Here is a 24,160-nt window from a genome sequence, read left to right as displayed (position 1 = left end):
AATAATCCAAGAATAAAAATCAGGAATTTTATGGCACCTCCAATAACGAGCTCCGTCCTCAGAAGCTCATTTACGTACTTAAGCCCTTGTTTAATATTCTAATTAGCACTTAATCAGCTATCGAGCGGGAACAAACGGTGATTAGCTCATCTTCACCTCCTCCAGGTGATTTGGGCTCATCAGCTCCGGGAAACTTTCCTGGTATTCCTGAATTATTCATGGCCACGGGAACGTCCCGGGGCGGGATTTCAGGATGGTCCCGGTGGATAACCGAGGGGGATGCGGTGCCTTTTGGGGAAAAGGGTGCTTTGGGTGGGATTTTGGGGAAAAAATTCCTCCCTGGGAGGGTGGGAAGGGGCTGGGATGGATTTCCCAGAGCGGCTGCCACATCCTTGGAAGTGTCCAAGACCAACTTGGAACAACCTGGGATAGTGAAAGGTGTCTCTGCCCATTTAATTTAATTATTCCAGGCTATAATTTATCCCGATTCTTCCTTTCCTTTTTTTTTCCCCCACAGCTTTCCTAGGAGCTGGGAAGCAAAGGAAAGCTCCCGCGGGAGGTGTCGGGTCTGGAGGAGGAACTGGCGCAATCCCAAAGGGATTCCTCCATCCCCTTCTCCCCTTTCGCCTTTCCCATCCCACCGAAGGCTGGGCTCCTCCCCGCCCTATTCCCGGGGATTTTGTGGCTGCGGGAGCAGATTCTTCAAAGCCCTTGGAATAATTTGGAAAGATTCCGCCAGGTTTCGCTTGGGAAAGGAGCCCTGCCCGGCCGCGCTTTGGATTTTGAGGTTTGGATGTCTGGGAGCAGGGATCAGCCGAGGTGACAAGGACTGGGCTGGCTCCCAGGAGAGCCCGTGAGGCACGAGCAGGTGGGGAAGAGAGAGGCAGGAGCTCCAGACAGCCGCTTCCCGGAATTTTAATTCATTCCCGAGCTTTTTAGTCTTCCCAGACGCCGGCTTGGCCAGGCTCTGCATTCCCAGCGCCTCCCGGGATGGATCGGGAAGGTCAGAGCTGCTCCTTGCCAAGGCGGAGCTCCCTCGCCGCGGTTTTTGGGAAGCTGTGCTGGCTCTGGAAGCAGCGGGATCAGCTGGAGCAGCGTCCCTGGATGTGCTGGAGCTTATCCTGTCCCGTTCCCCCATCCCGTTCCCCCATCCCGTTCCCCCATCCCGTTCCCCCATCCCGTTCCCCCATCCCGTTCCCCATCCCATTCCCATCCCGTTCCCCCATCCCGTTCCCCATCCCATTCCCATCCCGTTCCTCCATCCCGTTCCCCATCCCATTCCCATCCCGTTCCCCCATCCCGTTCCCCCATCCCGTTCCCCCATCCCGTTCCCCATCCCATTCCCATCCCGTTCCCCCATCCCGTTCCCCATCCCATTCCCATCCCGTTCCTCCATCCCGTTCCCCATCCCATTCCCATCCCGTTCCCCCATCCCGTTCCCCATCCCATTCCCATCCCGTTCCCCCATCCCGTTCCCCATCCCATTCCCATCCCGTTCCCCATCCCATTCCCATCCCATTCCCCCATCCCGTTCCCCCATCCCGTTCCTCCATCCCGTTCCCCATCCCGTTCCCCATCCCATTCCCATCCCGTTCCTCCATCCCATTCCCATCCCGTTCCCCATCCCATTCCCCCATCCCATTCCTCCATCCCGTTCCCCCATCCCGTTCCCCCATCCCGTTCCCCCATCCCATTCCCATCCCGTTCCCCATCCCGTTCCCCCATCCCGTTCCTCCATCCCATTCCCATCCCGTTCCCCCATCCCATTCCCCATCCCCATCCCATCCCATCCCAGCATGTGCTGAGTGTGGGACTGAGGAGCTCCAGAGGATTCCTGGATTCTCCAGGATGCCCAGGATGCTCCACAGGCACAGCAGAGCTTTTCCTGGTCTGTCCTGGGAAGTGGCTTTTTTCCTCTTCAGCCCTGATCCCACCTGGAAGTGACTTTTCCCTGCTCCAGGACCAAAATTCAGCCCTGATCCCACCTGGAAGTGACTTTTCCCTGCTCCAGGAACAAAATTCAGCCCTGATCCCACCTGGAAGTGGCTTTTCCCCGCTCCAGGACCAAAACTCAGCTCCCAGCCCCTTCCAGCCCTTCCACGTCCATCCCAAGAGTGGGAAGGGAATTTTCCCCCTTTTCCCCCCCTCAGCCCGGTCCCGGGGGATGCTCCAGCCCCTTCAGAAGGAAAGCCGAATTTATCGGGAATATCCCGGGCTGGAAAAGCCAATTCCACGGGCTGGCAGCTCCCTCTCGTGGGGAGAAAAAGGCAGGAAAAGCTGGGATTGCCCCAGATGTGCGGCACAGCTGGAGAGGAGGGGTTGGAAAATGGGAATTCAGCGGGAATTCAGCGGGAATTCCAGGGAAAAAGGATCGGGATGGATCTCCCGGGAAAGGGAGGCTCAGCCAGGCCATTCCTTCCCCGCTCCCCACAGGGATTTTTGGGATTCAGCCGGGATTTTTGGGATTCAGGCCATTCCTTCCCCTTTCTCCACAGGGATTTTTGGGATTCAGGACAGGGTTGGATGTTTTCCAGCTGTTCCTTCTCCACGTTTGGGATTTAATCTCTCTGGAATGGCATCCAAGCTGCTTCCTTATGGGATGAAGGACTTTATTCCTCTTCCCAGCTTCATCCCAATCCCCAGCTTCCACCCTCAAAATTCCACACCCCACCACGGCCTTGCTTTGATCCCAAGAAATCCACGCATCATTCCAGTTCTTAAGAATCCAGCTTGGTTTTATTATCCAGTTTTTTCCAAAAGTTGGCGTTTTCCTCATCACAATTATCAAATATCCTTCTTTTACAAAGATTTACAGCTCTGGGCGTGACCAAATCGGAGCTGGGGATTGTCTTAAGTAACCAAACCATGAATTTGATCCAGGTGGGCTTTAAAAATTCCAGTTTAAAAGGGAATTTCCGCCAGCTCCTTCAAACATCACAGGGAATTAAAAAATAAAATCGGAATAAATTTTATATTTGGGGGAAGGGCACAGGGAGAAGATTCGACCCCTCACGGATGGAAACAGCGTGAGCGCTCGAGGAATTCGAGGCGACACACGTGCGCCCTTTATCCCAAACCCAACTTCTCAAAGTTGACTGAAAAGCATTCCCAGAAAAGCAGGAAGGGCTGGAAGCGCTTCCCGGCGGGATTGCAGCGCGGGGAAGGGGATTTTCCCCTCAGAACGGGGGGCCCTTGGCGCCGGCGGCGTAGGCCGAGGCGCCCAGGCACGCGGCCGCCTCGCAGAGCCCCGGCAGCCCCGGCGGCCCCGCGGCGCCCGGCGCACCTGGTGACCCCGGCGTGCCCGGCGGGCCCCGCTCGCCCGCCTTGCCGTCCTCGGCGTGCCCGGGGCGGCCCGGGAGACCTGCGGGGAAACGGGCATGGAGGGCATGAGCGCCACGCTGGGACATGGCGGCATTCCATAAGGAAGTTTGCCCTGAGGAATTGGGGTTTTTCTTGGAAAAAAAATGGGGGGTTTCCCAGGAAATAGGGATTTTTTTTGTCAGAAAAAATTGGGATTTTTTCCCCAGGAAATAGGGATTTTTCTCAGAAAAACATGGGGGTTTTTCTTGGAAAAAATTGGGATTTTTTTTTTCCCAGGAAATAGGGATTTTTCTCAGAAAAACATTGGGGTTTTTCTTGGAAAAAATTGGGATTTTTTTTTTTTTTTCCAGGAAATAGGGATTTTTCTCAGAAAAACATGGGGGTTTTTCTCAGAAAAAATTGGGATTTTTTTTTTTCCCAGGAAATAGGGATTTTTCTCAGAAAAAAAAATGGGATTTTATTTCCCAGGAAATAGGGATTTTTGTCGGAAAGAAATGGGATTTTTTTCCCAGGAAATAGGGAATTTTCTCAGAAAATAATGGGATTTTTTTCCCAGGAAATAGGGATTTTTCTCAGAAAAAAATGTGGGTTTTCCCAGGAAATAGGGCTTTTTCTCGGAAAAAATTGGGATTTTTTTTCCCAGGAAATAGGGATTTTTCTCAGAAAAAAATGTGGGTTTTCCCAGGAAACAGGGATTTTTCTCAGAAAAAATTGGGATTTTTTTCCCAGGAAATGGGGATTTTTCTCATTAAAAAATTGGGATTTTTTTTCCCAGGAAATAGGGATTTTCCCTGAGAAATCAGGATTTATTCCCCAAAAAATAGGGAATTTTCCGGAGAAATTGGGATTTCTGTGCAGTTTTTGTGGGATAAACCTGAGCAGATTCACAGGATGAACCTGGGCACATTTTGTGGGATGAACCCGGGCAGTTTTTGTGGGATGGATCAGAAGGTCCCCAGGCAGCGCGGGGCTCGTCCCTCCAAGGTGACAAAGGCCACGTGGCCGTGTCGATGCAGGGGACGCCTGGTCTCACCTGGGATCCCTGGAGGACCTGGCATTCCCGGGTGGCCGCGGCCAACCTCTCCCCGCTCACCCTTCTCTCCTCTCTTCCCTGTGGGTATCCAAAGGAGGGAATGAATCCATGGAAACGCTGGATGGGCCACCAGGGGCGGGGACAGTGCCACCCCGGCAGCTCTGGCCATGGCACCGTGCCACCAGCACCCACCTTTGGGTCCGACATTCCCGACCTGCCCGGCGGCTCCCAGGATTCCGGGGACACCTCGGGCTCCCAGGGGGCCGTGGGGACCCTGCTCACCGGGGGGCCCTGGGGGGCCGGGGGGGCCGGGGGGTCCCACGGCCCCGACCCCGCCCAGGGCGGCTCTCCTGGAGCTCACGGCCACCTCTGCCAGCTGCTCTGTGGGCAGAGAGGGGTGGGATCCGTGGGGTGGGATCCATGGGATCCATGGGATCCATGGGATGGGATCCATAGGAAGGGATCCATGGGATGGGATCCATGGGATCCATGGGATGGGATCCATAGGAAGGGATCCAGGGGATGGGATCCATAGGAAGGGATCCACAGGGAGGGTTCCATGGGATCCATGGGATGGGATCCATAGGAAGGGATCAATGGGATCCATGGGGCAGGATCCATGGGGTGGGATCCATAGGAAGGCATCCATGGGATCCATTGGATGGGATCCATAAGAAGGAATCCATGGGATCCATGGGGAGGGATCCATGGGATGAGATCCATAGGAAGGGATCATGGGGTGGGATCAATGGGGCAGGATCCCTGGGGTGGGAACCATGGGATAGGGTAGGATCTATCGGAAGGGATCCATGGGATGGGATTAATGGGATCCATGGGGAGGGACCCATAGGATCCATGGGATGGAATCCACAGAATGGGAACCATGGGATCCATGGGGTGGGATCTATGGGAAGGGATCCATGGGGTAGTATCCATAGGGTAGGATCCATGGGATCGGAACCATGGGATCCATAGGGTAGGATCTACGGGAAGAGATCCATGGGGTGGGATCCATGGGGTGGGAGCCATGGGGTGGGAGCCATGGGATCCAAGGGGTGGATCCATGGGGTGGATCCATGGGGTGGGATCCATGGGGTGGGATCCACAGGATGTGGTGGCCCCTGCTCCGCCCTCACCTTGCAGCATCTTCAGCACCACGTCCACGATGTGCTGGTCCCCAGCGTCCCGGCCCTGCCAGGAAGGGAATTTCGCTCGCCCTGTCCCCCTCCAGTGCCCCTCCCAGCCCAAATCCCGATCCCGATCCCCTCCCTGCACCCCAGGTCACCTTCCCACCCTGCTCTTCCCCCCCGTCCCAATCCAAGCGCTCCACGCTCAGCTCGCTCCGTGCTCGCGGCATTTGAGTCCAAAATGAGTTTTTAGGGGAAAATCCCAACCCTACAAATCCCTGCTGCTGGCTGGTTTATATAGGGATGCTTTTGGGCTGCCACCCATAGTGGGAATGATGGAATTCCTCCCCAGGAAGGCGGGATCCCAGCTCCTGAGAGGAACAGCCACGCGTTCCCAGAGGAGCTGGGTGGGAAGGAGAGGCAATTCCTGAATTCCCGGCGAGCTGGAGCAGCTGAGGGCACGGGGAGGGTGAGGAGGGATTTGGGATCGGGATACTCACGGCTGTGCCCCGCGGGCCCGGCATTCCCGGCACTCCGCGCTCCCCCACCAGCCCCCGAGGGCCGGGAGGGCCGGGATAGCCCCGAATTCCCGGTGCTCCCGCATCCCCCGAGGGGCCCGGGAAGCCGAGGTCGCCCTGGATGCCTTGCTGGAGGAGGGATGGAGAGAGAGGGGCAGGAGGGGCTCAGGCTGTGCTGGGCACAAAAGAGCCCAAAATCCCCCCAAAACCAGGCTGGATCCCAAAAACTGGGGCTGGGGCTGAACCCAGGGTTGGATCCCAAAAGTTTGGGCTGGGGCTGAACCCAGGCTTGGATCCCTAAAATTGGGGTTGAACTTGAATCCAGAGCTGGATCCCAAAAATTGGGGCTGGGGCTGAACCCAGGGTTGGATCACAGAAGTTTGGGCTGGGGCTGAACCCAGGCTTGGATCCCAAAAATTGGGGCTGGATCCCAAATGGACTGGGGCTGAACCCAGGGTTGGATCCCAAAAATTGGGGTTGAACTTGAATCCAGGGCTGGATCCCAAAAATTGGGGCTGAGGCTGAACCCAGGGTTGGATCACAAAAGTTTGGGCTGGGGCTGAACCCAGGGTTGGATCCCTAAAATTGGTGTTGAACTTGAATCCAGGGTTGAATCCCAAAAATTGGGGCTGAGCCTGAACCCAGGGCTGGATCCCAAAAACCGGGGCTGAGCCTGAATCCAGGGTTGAATCCGAAAAATTGGGGCTGGATCCCAAAAATTTGAGATGGGGCTGAACCCAGGGTTGGATCCCAAAAATTGGGGTTGAACTTGAATCCAGGGCTGGATCCCAAAAACCGGGGCTGGGGCTGAATCCGGTGCTGAGCCCAGAACTGAGCCTGACTCCAGGGTCAAACCCCAAAGAGGAGCTGAGCCTGACTCCAGGGCTGATCCTGGTCACTGGCTCCCATCTCCAGGGAAAATATTCCCTCAGCACCGCAGCCAGGAGGATCCCACAAATCCCCCCACGTTGTGGGGGGTCCCAAACCCCACCACTCACCTGTCCCTTGGGTCCTGGCTCTCCTGACTCCCCCTGGGGACACAGGACATGGGAAAGGCCATGAGGAGACAGCAGGAATTTTGGGCTGGAGCTGGGATTTAATGCCAGGCAGGATCCCCCAGCATTCCCAGGAATCCTCTGGAATCACTCACCTTCTCTCCCTTGAGCCCTGCCAGGCCGTGGACACCGGGATCTCCCTAAAGGAAAGGCAAGGAGAGGTGGGAACATTCCCAAAGTCCCCCTCATCCTCTAAAGGAAAGGCAAGGAGAGGTGGGAACATTCCCAAAGTCCCCCTCACCCTCTAAGGAAAAGCAAGGAGAGGTGGGAACATTCCCAAAGTCCTCCCCACCCTCTGGAATGAGGGGGGAATTCATGGAGAAGATGCCTAGAGCCAGCGTTTGTTAAACCCAACTCTGTTAAGCCCAGCTCTGCTAAACCCCTGCACAGCTTGGGATGTACTCACAACGCTGCCTTTGGGGCCAGTTTTCCCTGGAGAGCCCTGGGAAAAGGAAAAATTGGGATCAGCCCAGCTCAGAGCAGGGTCCCCAAGAAGCCACCTTGCTGTCCCCAGAGCTGTCACCTTGTCTCCTTTGACTCCAGGCAAGCCTTGGGGTCCTGGGATGCCTGGTGGGCCCTGCTCACCCTTTGGCCCCTGGAAATCCAAGGAATATGGGAAAACGAGTGAGGGGAGACAATGGAAAGACTTTTTCCCATCAGGGAATTGTCCCCAAGGCCACTGAGCCCAACCTTCCCTAAATCCCAGCTCTGAGGGGACACAGGGCACAAAACCAGGGAGAAGCCATGCCAAGAGCAGTGATTTTCCAGGCATGGATTCCTGTCCCCTGGAAAAGCAGCACAAATCAGGTTTTTGGCTGTTTTCCCAGGGAAGGAAAGCTCTGCAGAGGGGCTGAGCTCTCCTGGGACAGGAGGAAATTCCTGTCCCAGCCGGGGTCCCATTAATCCCTGAGCTGTTCCCTAATCCCTCAGCAGCGGGACAGGCAGGGACTGAGCCCGGGATCAAAGGGGGAGGTGTGGCTGTGTCCTGCTGATCCCAAATCCAGCCTTGGGATCCCCCATCCCGGGGCTGAGCGTCCCCCGAGTGCCAGCCTGGCTTTGGGGACAACTCAGAGCATCTTCTGTGTCCCAGCTGGGATTTGGGGACAATTCACTGGCTTTGGGGACAACTCAGAGCCTGTCCAGTGTCCCAGAGTGGCTCTGGGGACAATTTAGAGCATTCCCTGTGTTCCAGCTCAGCTTTGGGGACAATTAACTGTCTTTGGGGACAACTCAGAGCATTCCCTGTGTCTCAGCCTGGATTTGGGGACAACCCAGCGCATTCCCCTTGTCCCAGATCAGCTTTAGGGACAATTTAGAGCATGTCCTGTATCCCAGCCCAGCTCTGGGGACAACTCAGAGCATTCCCTGTGATCCAGAGTAGATTTGGGGAAAACTCAGAGTATTCCCCGTGTCCCAGCCCAGCTTTGGGGACAGCTCAGAGCATTCCCCGTGTCCCAGCCCAGCTTTGGGGACAACTCAGAGCATGTCCTGTGTCCCAGTCCAGCTTTGGGGACAACTCACCAGCTTTGGGGACAATTCAGAGCATCTTCCATGTCCTAGAGTAGCTCTGGGGACAACTCAGAGCACGTCCTGTGTCCCAGAGTGGCTTTGGGGACAACTCACCAGCTTTGGGGACAACTCAGAACACATCCCAGCTTGGATGTGGGGACAACTCAGAGCATTCCCTGTGTCCCAGCCCGGCTTTGGGGACAACTCACCAACTTTGGGGACAGCTCAGAGCATCCCCCATGTCCCAGCCCGGCTTTGGGGACAACTCAGCAGCTTTGGGAACAACTCACCAGTTTTGGGGACAACTCACCAGTTTTGGGGACAACTCAGAACACATCCCAGCTTGGATGTGGGGACAACTCAGAGCATTCCCTGTGTCCCAGCCTGGCTATGGGGACAACTCAGAGCATGTCCCATGTCCCAGCACAGCTTTGGGGACAACTCACCAGTTTTGGGGACAACTCAGCAGCTTTGGGGACAACTCACCGCTCTGCCCTGCTCGCCGGGGGGCCCCACGAGGCCCCGCTCGCCCCTGTCACCCTGCGGAGAGCCGGGAGAGGAGCGGGGTCAGGGCCACCCCCCTGGCACCGCCACCTCCCCATGGTGTCCCCAGCTCACCTTCGGCCCGGGGACACCCTGCGGGCCCTGCTCGCCCCGAGGTCCGGGCTCACCCTAAAAACGGGAAAGAAAACCCCACGGAAGGTGGGACTGGCCCTGTCCTTGTCACCACCGCGGGCTGGGGATGAAGTGCCCCATTCGAGTGCCCGGTTCCGTTTTTGGGGTGCGGGAAACGGGGGAAAAAGGGGGAAAAAAAAACAAAAAAGGGAGAGGTCAGCCCCGAGGCTGTCCCCGGGAGGGACACGGTGACACTCGGTACTTACAAGCTGCCCTGGGGCACCGGTGACACCGGGGTGGCCCCGAGGACCCGATTCACCCTGTGAGGGGAGAGAGGTGAGAGGGGACAGCGGGGACAGGAGGGGACAGAGGGGACAGGAGGGACAGGAGGGGACAGGGAGGGACAGGAGGGGACAGGGAGGGGACAGTGGGGACAGAGGGGACAGGGATGGGATGGGGGGACAGGGAGGGACAGAGGGGACAGAGGGGACAGGAGGGACAGAGGGGACAGAGATGGGATGGGGGGGACAGGGAGGGACAGGGAGGAACATCAGAGATAGTGGGGACAGAATGGACAGGGAGGGGACAGGAGGGACAGGGAGGGACATCGGAGATAGTGGAGACAGAATGGACAGGGAGGGGACAGGGTGGGGACAGTGGGGACAGGGAGGGACAGGGAGGGGGACAGCGGGGACAGGGAGGGGACAAGAGCAGTGGGGTGGATGCTCAGAGGTGCCACCCACCTTGTCACCCGGGCCACCTTTGTTTCCCGGCTGGCCCGGCAATCCCTGAGGAAACAAAGCCGGGATCAAACCCTGGGCACAGCTCAGTGTCCCCTCAGGGTGCTGGCACAGGGTGTCACCCCTGGGCACAGCTCAGTGTCCCCTCGGGGTGCTGGCAGAGGGTGCCACCCCTGGGCACAGCTCAGTGTCCCCTCAGGGTGTCACCCCTGGGCACAGCTCAGTGTCCCCTCGGGGTGCTGGCACTGGCACAGGGTGTCACCCCAGGGCACAGCTCAGTGTCCCCTCGGGGTGCTGGCAGAGGGTGCCACCCCAGGGCACAGCTCAGTGTCCCCTCAGGGTGTCACCCCAGGGCACAGCTCAGTGTCCCCACGGGCCCTGGCACCCTGGCACAGGGTGTCACCCCTCGGGGGACAGGCTGGGGGTCCTGCACTCACAGCTTGTCCCCGGTGTCCCGGCGTTCCCGGGCGTCCCGCCTGTCCCGTGCCACCCTGCGAGGGACAGAGGGGGTGTCACCGGGAGTGGGGTGCCCAGAGGTGGGCAAGGGGCTCCTGCCTGGAGGGGGACACTGCCCCGAGCCCGTGGGCAGGAGCTGCCGTGCCAGGGGACGCTGTTCCCTTCGCCGTGCCCGCGGTTCCCAGCGGGTGGCATTCCCTCACCTTCACTCCTGGGATCCCTGGGGTGCCATCCTTGCCATCGATGCCCGGGAGACCCTGAAAAGGGGGAAGAGTCACCCGTGGGACACCTCGAAGGGACTCAAAGGCTCACGGTGGGGACAAAAAGAACGTGGGGAGGGAAAGGGACGTTCCAGGTGTGTGCTGGAGGGGACAAGGACAGGTGGTGGTGGTGGCACAGCAGGGACAGGGCACTCTGCCCTGGCAGGGCACAGCTGCCACCAGCTGTACTCACATTCTCCCCCTTGGGGCCGATGTCACCCTGGGGTCCCCTGATGCCACGGCCGCCCTAGAGCAGGAGGGGACAAGTGTCAGTGTCCTGCTGGCACAGGGGACAGGGCTGGGAGCCGGAGATGCCCCTCGAGGGCACCCCGGGCACAGCCCTCTCCGTGTGGGAATGGTGCCAAGCTGGGGAACAGGGGACACCAGCACTGGGGGGTTGGGGGTCACCTACCAGCTCCCCCTTGTCACCAGCGTCCCCAGGTGGTCCCTTGGGGCCCTCCCTGCCCTGGAGGAGGGAGGAGAAGAAGGATTGAGCAGGGCACAGGGGGATCCCAGAGCACCCAGGGGTGAGGGGGCACCCACCGGCCGCCCGGCGGCTCCGATGCTCCCCACCATGCCCTTGTAGCCAGCAGGGCCCTGGAAAAAAGAGCATGGAAAGGTCAATTCCCACCCCAATCCATCCTGGCATCCCCGAGATGGCCCAGCACGTCTGGGAACGATCTGGGTGGCACCCGGAGCCCCAAATCCCAGAGCCAGGGGGTGCCACCCCCACACTCACCGTCTCACCCTTGGGTCCTGCCATGCCAGGGTAGCCCCTGAGGCCTTGAGGTCCCTGCAGGGAAGGAAACCAGAGCCAATTCAGCTGGATAAAACCCCCCAGGAGCAGCCCAGGGGGAAGCAGCCATCACAGCAAGAGCTGACATCCACCAGCTTTGCCAAACAGGAGGAATTCCAGGTCCTCCTAATTCCAGAGCCCCCCAGCAGGTGCTTTTCCAGCTGTCAAGTCCATAACTCCAGAGGGCCCCAGCTGCAGCCACTTCCTGGGGCCACAGCTCTTGCCTTCAAAGCCGTTCCTGGCATGGAGAGCTCAGCCCAGTAATTGCTTTTCATCTTCAAAGTGCTCTGAGAATTCCTGTGGATTTAATTTCCTCCCCGCCGCGGCAGGGGACAGAGGGGATTTATCCCAAATCATCCCTGGGAACAGCCCTGGAGTGTTGCAGAGGGGGAGTGGGAGAGGGATGCGATGGAGGCTTTGCTGGGAGCGGGGACAGGCCGGTGTCACCTCCCTGCTGTCTGGGGACAAGGACAGAGAGGCCACCCCCAGTTCCTGCGGGACGTGGGGGACAGAGGAAAAGAGGAATGAAGGATTTACCGGAGGGCCTGGGACTCCTTGTTCTCCAGAGGCACCAACGTCCCCCTTGGGGCCCTGGGAATGCAGAGGAAAGGGAATGTTGGAGGGACAGGGGACACAGAGCAGCCTGGGGACACCCCAGCCCCCACCGGCACCCACAGGGATGGGCACAGGTGGCCCTGCCCAGGAAGCCACCCTGGGACGGCCACCCTGGTCTCCCATTCCCACATTTTCCATTTTCCTCTTTCCTCCCGTCTTCCCTTCCCAAAACTCCTTCCCTGCTTCCAGCCCCACAGGGACGGCCACACCTGGATCCTGCTGGCATCCTGCTGGGATCCTGCTGGGATCCTGCTGGAATCCTGATGAGATCCTATGGGGATCCTTCTGGGATCCATCTGGGATCCTGCTGGATCCGTCTGGGATCCAGCTGAGATCCTGAAGGGATATGGCTGGGATCCTCCCAGGATCCAGCTGAGATCCTGCTGGGATCCTCCTGGAATCCTGCTGGGATCTGGCTGAGATCAGATGAGATCTTTCTGGGATCTTTATGGGACCCAGCTGGGATCCTGCTGGAATCTGGTTGGGATCCATCTGGGATCCTACTGAAATCCTGCTGGAATCCTGCTTGGATCTGGCTGGTATCCTACTGAAATCCTGCTGGAATCCTGCTGGGATCCAGCTGGGATCTGGCTGGGACCCATCTGGGATCCTGCCGGATCACTCACCGGCTCTCCCTGCTTGCCGGGCTCTCCGAGGGCGCCGGGGCGGCCTCTGTGTCCCTGCAGGGGGAGAGGAAATCCATGAGGAAAATCCCTGGCAGAGCTGCGGGGTGGTGGCACCATCCCGGTGGCCACGTCCCACATCCCACCCTGGGGTGCCCGCTGGGGACACTGGGGGCTTGGAATCCCACTGGGGACATGGAATGGGCTTGGAATCCCACTGGGGACATTGGGGGGCTCGGAATCCCATCAGGGACATTGAGGGGTTCAAAATCCCACTGGAGACCTTGAGGGGCTCAGAATCCCACTGGAGACCTTGAGGGGCTCAGAATCCCACTGGGAACACTGGGGACTTGGAATCCCACTGGGGACATGGAATGGGCTCAGAGTCCCACTGGGGATGTGGAATGGGCTCAGAATCCCAGCAGGGACACTAGGAGGCTCAGAATCCCAATGGGAACATGGAATGGGTTCAGAGCCCCATTTGGGACCTTGCGGGGCTCAGAGTCCCACTGGTGACATTGCAGGGCTCAAAATCCCACAGGTGACATGGAATGGGCTCAGAATCTCAACAGGAACATTTGAGGGGCTCAGAATCCCAATGGGAACATTGGGGGGGGTTTCAGAATCCCATAGGTGACAATGGGGGGCTCAGAATTGTACTGCTGACACTGGCAAAGGGGGGCTCAAAATCCCACTGAGGACGTTTTGGAGGGGTTCAGAATCCCACAGGTGACATGGAATGGGCTCAGAATCTCAACAGGAACATTTGAGGGGCTCAGAATCTCAATGGGAACATTGGGGGGGGTTTCAGAATCCCATAGGTGACAATGGGGGGCTCAGAATTGTACTGCTGACACTGGCAAAGGGGGGCTCAAAATCCCACTGAGGACGTTTTGGAGGGGTTCAGAATCCCACAGGTGACATGGGATGGGCTCAAAATCCCACAGGGGACCATTTGAGGGAGGTTCAGAATCCCACAGGTGACATGGGATGGACTCAAAACCCAACTGAAGACATTTTGGAGGAATTCAGAATCCCACAGGTGACATCCTGAGCTGGGTTTGGGACTTTGGCACAGGGGCTGGGGACCCACAGGGACCTTGCCCACAGCACCTTTTTCCCCCAGACCTCCCTGTCCTGGTGCTCCAGAGATCCCAGAGAAGGATCCTTCACTCCACCACATCCTGGAGGTGACAATTCCCATTTTTTCCCCACCCCATGGCAGCTCCAGAACTTCCTTACCTTCAATCCCTGCAGTCCCTGGGGGCCCTTGGGGCCTGGGGGGCAGCTGGTGGGGCACTGGGAGGAGAGGAAGGACAAGGATGAGTTGGGAATGACCTGGAGAGGCCTGGGAAGAGAGGGAGGGAGTGTCCTGCTCCACGTGGGACACCCGGGTCACAGCAGGGGACCAGGTCACGGCAGCTCTCACCAGGAAATCAGCGCTGCCCTCCAGGCCCTGGAGGTGTCCCGGGAGGCCCTGCAGGGAAGGAAACCATCAGCACTCCAGGATTTTATATCAGGGAGCAGGGAACAAGGAATGGGGTGGGAGGTGAGAGCCAGAGCCCAAATTCCAGCCCCAAGCCCCGGGATGAGCCTGGGGAAGCTTCTCCTTCCTGGAGGTGGCTGGGAGATACTCACAGGTTTCCCTGGAGGACCTGGGGGACCCCTCGGGCCGTCGGGTCCGGGGTCACCCTAGGAAAGAAGGCCAGGAAAGGAGAATTTGGGATGAGATGGAGACCCAGAGAGCCAGGATGTCCCAGCAGGAATGGGGACATCCCCAGGGTGATGACACCATGGGAACCTCCATTGCCACGTTTCAGGGTCATCCCTGGTTATCCCAGGAGTCCAGGATGTCCCAGCAGGAACGGGGACATCCCAAGGGTGATGGCACCAGGGAATCTCCCTTCCCACATTTCAGGGTCATCCCTGTTTATCCCAGGAGCTCTGGGATGGTGGCACCAGGAGAATCTCCATTGCCAGGATGTCCCAGCAGGAATGGGGACATCCCCAGGGTGATGACACTATGGGAACCTCCATTGCCACGTTTCAGGGTCATCCCTGGTTATCCCAGGAGTCCAGGATGTCCCAGCAGGAACAGGGACATCCCCAGGGTCCATTCCCACGTTTCAGGACCGGAGAGCCCTGGATGTCCCAGCAGGAATGGGGACATCCCCAGGGTGATGGCACACGGGGAACCTCCATTCCCACGTTTCAGGGTCACCCCCGGTTATCCCAGGAGCCCTGGAGGGCACAGAAGCTGCTCCTGGTGGAAGGAGCGGAGGTTCCTCCCTGTCCCCTCCTGGCTCCTCACCTTGGGTCCCAGCACTCCGATCTCCCCGGGAAGTCCAACCTGGCCTGGAAGCCCCTAAAGGGAGAAGGGAGAGAAATTCATGGAATTTCCCAATTCCTCCCCTCTGGGGGTGCTGAGGTTTGAGCTCCTCCTGCACAATTCCAAGCAGGATCCCAGGCCACCCATCCCAGCCCCGGAGCAGCACTTACGGGGGGTCCTGGCAGTGAAGGACCCTGTGACAAAAAGAAAATGACAATTGGTTCCAATTCCCCAAATCCTCCGGAATTCCTGCCCCAAGGAGGGCGATTCCCACCCCACCAGCAAGGATGGAGCAGGGGGGACTTGGGGGGTGCCCACCCCACCCATGGGAGCAGCAGATACTCACAGGGAGCCCTGGTGGCCCTGGGAGTCCGGGCTGGCCCTGCCAGGACACAAGAGGAGAGTCAGGAGCTGGAAAAGGAGGATCTGCTCCGGCAGCTGCTCCAATTCCCCCTCCCTGGATGCAGCCTCACGGCCAAAAATTCCATCAAAAACTCCATCAGGGCCAAAAATCCATCAAAAACTCCATCAAAAATTCCATCAGGGCCAAAAATCTATCAAAAACTCTATCAGGCAGTTCCTGCATCCATGGATCCCGTCCGGAGTGACGGGGATGGCCCCAGGCTGGGGCTGGGAGGGAAGGGGGAGCCTGGGAAGGTGGGAACTTGGATAGGTGGGAAATTGGGAAGGTGGGAATTTGGGAAAGTTGGGAATTGGGAAGGTGGGATACTTGGAAATGTGGGAATTTGGGGAGGATGGAATTTGGGGAGGTGTAATCCTTAAAAAGGTGGAAATATGGGAAGGTGGGAGCCTGGGAATGAGGGAGATTGGGAAGGTTGGAAATTGGGAAGGTGGGAAATGGGGAAGGTGGGAATATGGGAATGAGAGAATTTGGGAAGGTGGGAATTTGAGAAGGTGGTAATTTGGGAAGGTGGGGATTTGAGAAGGTAGGAATCTGAGAAAGGAAATTGGGAAGGTAGGATTTTGGAAAGGTGGGAATATGGGAAGGTAGGAATTTGGGAAGGTGGGAATTTGGAAAGGTGGGAATTCGGGAAGGTGGGAATTCGGGAACTGGGATCCTGGGAATGAGGGAGCCGGGGCTGCCCCTCACTCACTTTGACTCCTGGCCTGCCAATGGGTCCTGGCTCCCCTTTGGCTCCCGTCAGGCCCTGCAAGGGAAGAGCCCCAGCGAGTTATTCCCATCCCTCCTGCTTCCAGCCAGGAATTCTGGCTGGGCTGAATCCATCGGGAGGGGCCAAGGGTGGAATTAGCACAGGGACACCCTGCAGGGACCCTCACACCCACCCTGGGCACACCCGGCCCTGGCAGGGACATGTGGGCAGCTCCACCCATCCCTGATCCCGCTTTTATTCCTGGGATGGGGCAGGAACCCGCCCATCACCCCACCCTGGGAACCCCAAAAGCTTCTGCCACCCCTGAGACCCCCCCAGGGCCCCTGGGGACAGGCCCCGAGGTGGCAGCTCTGTCCCCTTGCTGCCACCACCCCCGCCAGGCTGTGCCAAGGAGGGGACGGTGCCACCTCATGGGTGCCAGGGAAGTGGGGACAGTGGGGGACACGGAACTGCTGCGGATTTATTCTGGAGGAAACAAGAGGAGGCTCTGCTGGGATTCCCGAGGTGGGAAGGGGTGGAAGAAGCTCTTTTGGGATTCCCAAGGTGGACAGGAATGTCAGAAGCTCTTTTGGGATTTGCAAAGTGGACAGAAATGGCAGAAGCTCTTTTGGGATTCCCAAGGTGGGCAGGAGTGTCAGAAGCTCTTTTGGGATTCCCAAAGTGAGCAGGAGTGTCAGAAGCTCTTTTGGGATTCCCAAGGTGGGAAGGAATGGCAGAAGCTCTTCCTGAGCTCTGCTGGGATCCCAAATGTGGAAAAGGATGGCAGAAGCTCTTCCCGAGCTCATTTGGGATTCCCAAGGTGTTTTCAGCTCCTGCCCAGAGGGATTTGGGCACATTTTTATGTGGGGCCGACAGCAGCTGTGACCCCACGGGCAGGGACAGCACGAGGGGACAGGGTCAGTTCTCACATCGATGCCCGGCTTCCCTGGGGCTCCATCCGGACCAGGAGCTCCAGGCTCGCCCTTGACACCCTGGAAAATGAAAAATTGGGATCAGGTTGGAAGCAGGCCCCAGGGAAGGAGCGGGGTCACCGCCAGGCTGAGGGGTGGGGTGGGGACTCACCGGGGAGCCGGCAGATCCTGCAGGGCCTTTGTCACCCTGGGAGAGGGGAGGAGTGAAAAGGGACCGGGCACCCCACAGAGCCCATTCCAGGATCCCGATCCCTGCCCCATAGAGCCATCCAAGGATCCCCATCCCTGTCCCACAGAGCTCATCCCGGGATCCCAATCCCTGCCCCACAGAGCCCATCCCTGCCCCACAGAGCTCATCCCGGGATCCCCATCCCTGCCCCACAGAGCCCATCCTGGGATCCCGATCCCTGCCCTACAGAGCTCATCCCGGGATCCCAATCCCTGCCCTACAGAGCTCATCCCGGGATCCCAATCCCTGCCCCACAGAGCCCATTCCAGGATCCCAATCCCTGCCCCACAGAGCCCATTCCAGGATCCCAATCCCTGCCCCACAGAGCCCATTCCATTATCCCAATCCCTGCCCCACAGAGCCCATTCCAGGATCCCGATCCCTGTCCCACACAGCTCATCCCGGGATCCCCATCCCTGTCCCACAGAGCCATCCAAGGATCCCGATCCCTGCCCCACAGAGCCCATCCCTGTCCCACAGAGCCCATCCCGGGATCCCCATCCCTGCCCCACAGAGCCATCCCTGTTCCTCAGAGCCATCCCATTATCCCAATCCCTTCCCCACAGAGCCCATTCCATTATCCCAATCCCTGCCCCACAGAGCCCATCCCGGGATCCCCATCCCTGCCCCACAGATCCATCCCTGTCCCACAGACCCATCCCATTATCCCAATCGCTGTCCCACAGACCCATCCCAGTATCCCAATCCCTGCCCCACAGACCCCATCCCATTATCCCAATCCCTGCCCCACAGAGCCCATCCCATTATCCCAATCCCTGCCCCACAGAGCCCATCCCATTATCCCAATCCCTGCCCCACAGAGCCCATCCCATTATCCCAATCCCTGCCCCACAGAGCCCATTCCATTATCCCAATCCCTGCCCCACAGAGCCCATTCCATTATCCCAATCCCAGCCCCACAGACCCCATCCCATTATCCCAATCCCTGCCCCACAGAGCCCATCCCATTATCCCAATCCCTTCCCCACAGACCCCATCCCATTATCCCAATCCCTGCCCCACAGAGCCCATCCCGGGATCCCAATCCCTGCCCCACAGAGCCATCCCTGTTCCTCAGAGCCATTCCATTATCCCAATCCCTGCCCCACAGAGCCATCCCAGGATCCCAATCCCTGCCCCACAGAGCCCATTCCATTATCCCAATCCCAGCCCCACAGACCCCATCCCATTATCCCAATCCCTGCCCCACAAAGCCCATCCCATTATCCCAATCCCTTCCCCACAGAGCCATCCCATTATCCCAATCCCTGCCCCACAGAGCCCATCCCATTATCCCAATCCTTGCCCCACAGAGCCCATCCCAGGATCCAGATCCCTGCCCTACAGACCCATCCCACGATCCCGATCCCTGCCCCACAGAGCCCATTCCAGGATGGGGTTTGTGAGGGTTTTTTTGAAGTTTATCAGGGTTTTATTGGGGTTTCTGAGGGTTTTGTTAGGGTTTGTCAGGGTTTTGCAGGGTTTTATTGGGGTTTGTGAAGGTTTTTTGGGGTTTTGTGAGGTTTTTTCCTGGCATTTTGTGAGGGTTTATTGGGGTTTGTGAGGGTTTTGGGGGGTTTTGTGAGGGTTTTATTGGGGTTTTGTGAGATTTTTCTTGGCATTTTGTCTGTGATTATTGGGGTTTTTTGAGGGGTTTGGGGGGTTTTTGAGGGTTTTATTGTGGTGTGTGAAGCTGGGTTTTCTGAAGGTTGAGCTGGGGCTTTTTGAGGTTTGTACTGGGTTTTGTGAGGATTTTTTGGGGGGTTTATCAGGGTTGTATTGGAGTTTGTGGGGGTTTTTGGGGGTTTTGTGAGGGTTTTATTTGGGTTTGTGAAGTGGGGTTTTGTGAGGGTTTGACGGCGTTTCTGAGGGGGCTTTGGTGAGGGTTTTACTGGGATTTTGTGAAGGTTGTGCTGGGATTTTTTTGAGGGTTTTATGGGGTTTTGTGAGGGTTTTGGGGGGGTTTTGTGAGGGTTTTTTGAGGTTAGTCATGGTTTTATTGGGGTTTGTGAAGCGAGGTTTTCTGAGGGATGAGCTGGGATTTTGTGAGGGTTTGATAGGGTTTGTGAGGGTTTTGGGGGTTTTGTGAGGGTTTTGATGGGATTTTGTGAGGGTTTTACTCAGGTTTGTGAAGTGGGGTTCTGTGAGGGGTTTGATGGGATTTTGTGAGGGTTTTACTCAGGTTTGTGAAGTGGGGTTCTGTGAGGGGTTTGATGGGATTTTGTGAGGGTTTTACTCAGGTTTGTGAAGTGGGGTTTTGTTAGGGGTTTGATGGGATTTTGTGAGGGTTTTCCCGGGGTTTTCTGCGGGTTTGACGGTGTTTCCGAAGCGCTGTGCCTGCTCTGGCTATAAATAACACTAAAATAACCCCACATCCTGGAGAAAGGGCACTTTCTGCCGCCTCACAGGGCTCCCCTCTGTCTGAGCCCCCATCCCACAACCCATGGAGCATCCAGAGCCACAATCCCCCACCACATCCCTCTGCAGAGCCCCGCTGGGATGTCACTGTCCCCCCCAGGTCCCCCCTTCACTGGGCACCTCTGGGGTGGTCCCTGCCCCAACCCCTCCGAGCATCCTCCCCCTCACCCCTGCATCCCCCAAAAACCAACCCCACCCCAAATTCCCGAGCTGTGGATTGATCTGGATTGGGGGTGCAGCACTTTTGCTGCCACCAGCAGAGCCGGGGCTGCTCTGCCTGCCCTAAATCAGGAGTGGGAACAGCACGGAGAGGCTCCCCCAGCCCCGTGCCACTCACAATGTCCCTTCTGTGCTGGTGTCCCCTCCCTCCCTCTCTCCCTCCCAATCCCTGCACAGGTTCCTGGGCACTCACGTCGATGCCATCGGCTCCCGGCACTCCTGGGGGACCGGGGGGCCCTCGTGGGCCAGGTTCTCCTGGTGGCCCTCGCTATGGGGGAGAAAAGGGATGAGATCCATGTCAGGAAGGACCCCGAGATGTGTGGGGAATGTGTGGGGCAGAGCTCTGCCCCTCCTGTGGGTCCCCCAGCAAGGGCATGGATGGGGAAATCCAGGATTTCTCACGCTGGCACCTCCAGCTCCTCACTCCCTGCCCAGTTTTTATCCCATTTCTCCCCATCTCCTGCCCTGGTGTCTGTGGGGAACAGAGCAGGATCTCCACAGGGTGATGGCAGCGTTTTTACCCCTCCTTCCTCTTTCCCTGGTGTCCAGGGATCTCCTGCCTTGATGGAGCAGGGATCTCCATGGGATCACATTTTTACCCCATTTCTTTCCCTCTTTCCCTGGTGTCCAAGGATCTCCTGCTCCAATGGAGCAGGATCTCCACGGGATGACATTTTTACCCCATTTCTTTCCCTCTTTCCCTCACGTCTGAGGATCTCCTGCCCCCAAGGAGCAGGATCTCCATGGGATGGCGTTTTTACCCCATTTCTTTCCCTCTTTCCCTGGTGTCCAGGGATCTCCTATCCCCAAGGAGCAGGATCTCCATGGGATCCCATTTTTATCCCATTTCTTTCCCTCTTTCCCTCCTATCCAAGGATCCCCTGCTCCAATGGAGCAGGATCTCCACAGGATGACATTTTTACCCCATTTCTGCTCTTTCTTTCCCTGGTGCTCCTGCCTGCATGGAGCAGGATCTCCAATCATTTCTACCCCATCTCTGTCCCCCTTTCCCTGCTGCTCCCAGAGCTCCTGCCCCGACAGATCAGGGTGTCCACGGGGTCACGGCAGCTCTTCCAAACCCCCTTTCCTCAGAGTGGGATTTCTGGGAGCACGTGCAGGATTTTGGTGCCCCAAAACCCCCAGGATGAGGTGGGGACCCCCAGCCCCTCTGTGTGAGCTCTCCCTGGGCCAGGCTGGCTCTGCTCCCGGGCTCTGGACAAAAGCTCCATTCAGGGAAGCTCCCGGTGCTGGCTTTGAGGTTTGCACAGGGCTCGGTAAAGAAACCTCTGTTATCCTAACAGGGAGTTCAGGGGGAAAAGATTCCAGTCCTGCAGACTGAAGCCCTGGTGTTCCTGCAAATGGGAAGCAGACGGTGGCTGGGCTGCACTCCTGCAGCCTCCCAGGATGGATTAATTGTAAAAATAATTATAAATATAAGGAATAAATGTAGGAATCAATGTAAATCTATAAGGGTGAGAGGTGCTGCTGGTTCGTGTGCACAACAGGAGAGCCCCGGCTCCACCTTGGATCAATCCCTGAGTCCCCATCCCTGGGATCTCCCTGAATGGCACCTTTGTCCTGCCCAAGGAATGAATTCCAAAGGGTTCCTTGTTCCCAAAATTCCCACATCCCCCTTGCTCTACTCCCCTGCCCCACAACCCCGGGGAGGGGGGTTTAGGAAGGAGTTGTCCCCCAGTTTCCAACAGGCAGCTTAGGAACCACATGGAAAAATTTCCCAAAACCTCTAAAATCTGAAATTTTTTTGCAGCTGTAAAGCAAGGAGAGTTTTCCCAGGTGGAATCCCACTGCCTGCCCCTCTCCAGGGTTCACCTTCCCTTTTTCCAGATCCATTTTCTCCTGCCCCTGGGTGAGTCTGGAGAGTCCAGGGGGACCCCCCGACAGCCCCCAGGAGCCGTGGGATCACCCCAAAAGCCTCAGAGCCCCCCCAGCCCCACTCAGTGCGGATCTGCAGCACATCCCAGGAAAGCAGGAACAAATTTCCCAGGAAATCCAGCAGGAAAGACAAGAGCCCCCCACTGCTGCTCCGGGAGGGAAATCAAACTAAATTGAACAAACTAAACTCGCTTAGCCAACAATTCCCGAATTTCCAAGCCCGCACTTCTCGCACGGTGGATCGGGGCTGTGGCTGTTCCCACCCTCCCGGGGTGGGAAAAACAAGGGAATTCCTGGGAAAAATAAGGAAAAAGTGCTGGGGGAATAAACCCGAAGTGCTGAGCACTGCGAGGGAGCGGAGATGGGGAATGTCCCCTCTCCATTCCCGGGAGGGAATTCCTGAGGAAAAGAAGGGAAAAGTGCTGGGGGAATGAACGCAAAATGCGAGATGGGGAATGTCCCCTCTCCATCCATCCCCCCGGGGAACATTCCTTGGAAAAAGAAGGGAAAAGTGCTGGGGGAATAAACGCAAAATGCTCAGGACTGCGAGGGAGAGGAGATGGGGAATGGCCCCTCTGCATTCCCGGGAGAGAATTCCTGGGAAAAAGAAGAGAAAAGTGCTGGGGGAATAAACCCAAAGTGCCAGATGGGGAATGTCCCCTCTCCGTCCACCCTCCCGGGAGGGAATTCCTGGGAAAAACAGGGGAAAAGTGCTGGGGGAATAAACCCAAAGTGCGAGATGCGGAATGTCCCCTCTCCATCTCCTCTCCGTCCCCTCTCCATCCCCGTTCCAGCCGGGAATCGAGCACGGCACTTACGAGCTGCGCCAGGCAGAGGCAGGAGGTTTGGAGCAGGAGCCAGAGCGGCGACACGAGGGTGACACGGGCCAGGGGGACACGGGCCATGGCGAGCCGGGCTGGCACCGAGCGCGGCTGGCACCGAGCAGCGCTCCGGGACACCGGGAGGGGAGAGAGGAGGAGGAGGAGGAGGAGGAGGAGGAGGAGGAGGAGGAGGAGGAGGAGAGGAGGAAGGGCTCATTAATATGGAGCAGATGAGGGCAGGTACCCGCCCCTCTCAGGTGAGCCCGTGGCTGTTACGGGCTCGATGGGGACAGAGTTTGGCACGATGGGGACAGAGTTTGGCACGATGGTGACAGAATTTGGCACTGTGGTGATAGAACTTGGCACAATGGGGACAGAACTTGGCATGATGGTGAGAGTTTGGCACGATGGGAACAGAATTTGGCACGATGGGGACAGAGTTTGGCACGATGGGGAGAGTTTGGCACGATGGTGACAGGATTTGGCACGATGGTGACAATTTGGCACGATGAGGACAGAGTTTGGCACGATGGGGACAGTTTGGCACGATGGGGACAGAGGGATTGGCACGATGGGGACGGAGTTTGGCACAACGGTGACAGAACTTGACACAAAAATGGGGACAGAGTTTGGCATGATGGGGACGATGTTTGGCACGATGGTGACAGAGTTTAGCACAAGCTCCCCAAAATCCTCCACCCAGCATCTGTGAGCACCCCAAAACCCCAAACACAGCACCTCTGTACCCCTGAGCCCCTCAAATCCCCCACCCAGCCCCTCTGAGCCCCCCCAAACTCTCATCCAACATCCCGGGACCCCCACCCAGCACCCCACAAACCTCGACCCAGCACCCTCAGCACCCCTAAGCCCCCCGGCCATCACCTCCGCCCGCAGTGTCCCCCATCCCCTGCCTGTCCCCCCATTGTCCCCCCCAGGTCCCCCCATTGTCCCCCATTGTTCCCCATTGTTGTCCCCCATTGTCCCCCATTGTTTTCCCCATTGTCCCCCATTGTTGTCCCCCATTGTTTTCCCCATTGTCCCCCATTGTTGTCCCCCATTGTCCCCCCATATTCTCCCCATTGTCCCCCATTGTTGTCCCCCATTTTCCCCCATTGTTGTCCCCCATTGTCCCCCCCATTGTCCCCCCATTGTCCCCCCATTGTCCCCCATTGTTGTCCCCCATTGTCCCCCCATATTCCTCCCATTGTCCCCCCCCATTGTCCCCCATTTTCCCCCATTGTCCTCCCATATTCCCCCCATATTCCCCCCTTTGTCCCCCATTGTTGTCCCCCATTGTCCCCCCATATTCCTCCCATTGTCCCCCCCATTTTCCCCCATTGTCCCCCCATATTCCCCCCATATTCCCCCCTTTGTCCCCCATTGTTGTCCCCCATTGTCCCCCCATATTCCTCCCATTGTCCCCCCCATTGTCCCCCATTTTCCCCCATATTCCCCCCATATTCCCCCCTTTGTCCCCCATTGTTGTCCCCCATTTTCCCCCATTGTCCCCCCATTGTTTTCCCCATTGTCCCCCCCATA

At 57.8% G+C, this 24,160-nt stretch overlaps 1 protein-coding gene across 1 annotated transcript; it reads right to left on the bottom strand.

Annotated features, from left to right (window-relative positions):
- Window positions 1-2,708: 2,708 nt before the first annotated feature.
- COL9A2 (collagen type IX alpha 2 chain) lies at window positions 2,709-22,705 on the bottom strand. The gene is made up of 32 exons (XM_077788478.1): window positions 22,619-22,705; window positions 20,101-20,175; window positions 17,193-17,228; window positions 17,039-17,101; window positions 16,113-16,166; window positions 15,344-15,379; window positions 15,168-15,191; window positions 14,980-15,033; window positions 14,307-14,360; window positions 14,098-14,145; window positions 13,911-13,967; window positions 12,672-12,725; window positions 11,968-12,021; window positions 11,374-11,427; window positions 11,178-11,231; window positions 11,047-11,100; window positions 10,828-10,881; window positions 10,578-10,631; window positions 10,356-10,409; window positions 9,922-9,966; window positions 9,445-9,498; window positions 9,182-9,235; window positions 9,050-9,103; window positions 7,578-7,649; window positions 7,461-7,496; window positions 7,150-7,194; window positions 6,998-7,030; window positions 5,982-6,128; window positions 5,491-5,545; window positions 4,547-4,735; window positions 4,355-4,432; window positions 2,709-3,361 (listed from the first exon to the last, which is right to left on the bottom strand). Exons 1-32 carry the CDS (start codon window positions 22,703-22,705, stop codon window positions 3,177-3,179), a joined length of 2,067 nt encoding a protein of 688 aa, XP_077644604.1. The 3' UTR covers window positions 2,709-3,176.
- Window positions 22,706-24,160: the final 1,455 nt, after the last annotated feature.

This window comes from Lonchura striata, chromosome 26, assembly GCF_046129695.1.
Source record: "Lonchura striata isolate bLonStr1 chromosome 26, bLonStr1.mat, whole genome shotgun sequence".
Lineage (NCBI taxonomy): Eukaryota > Metazoa > Chordata > Aves > Passeriformes > Estrildidae > Lonchura > Lonchura striata.
This window is presented reverse-complemented; position numbering and strand designations above follow the sequence as displayed.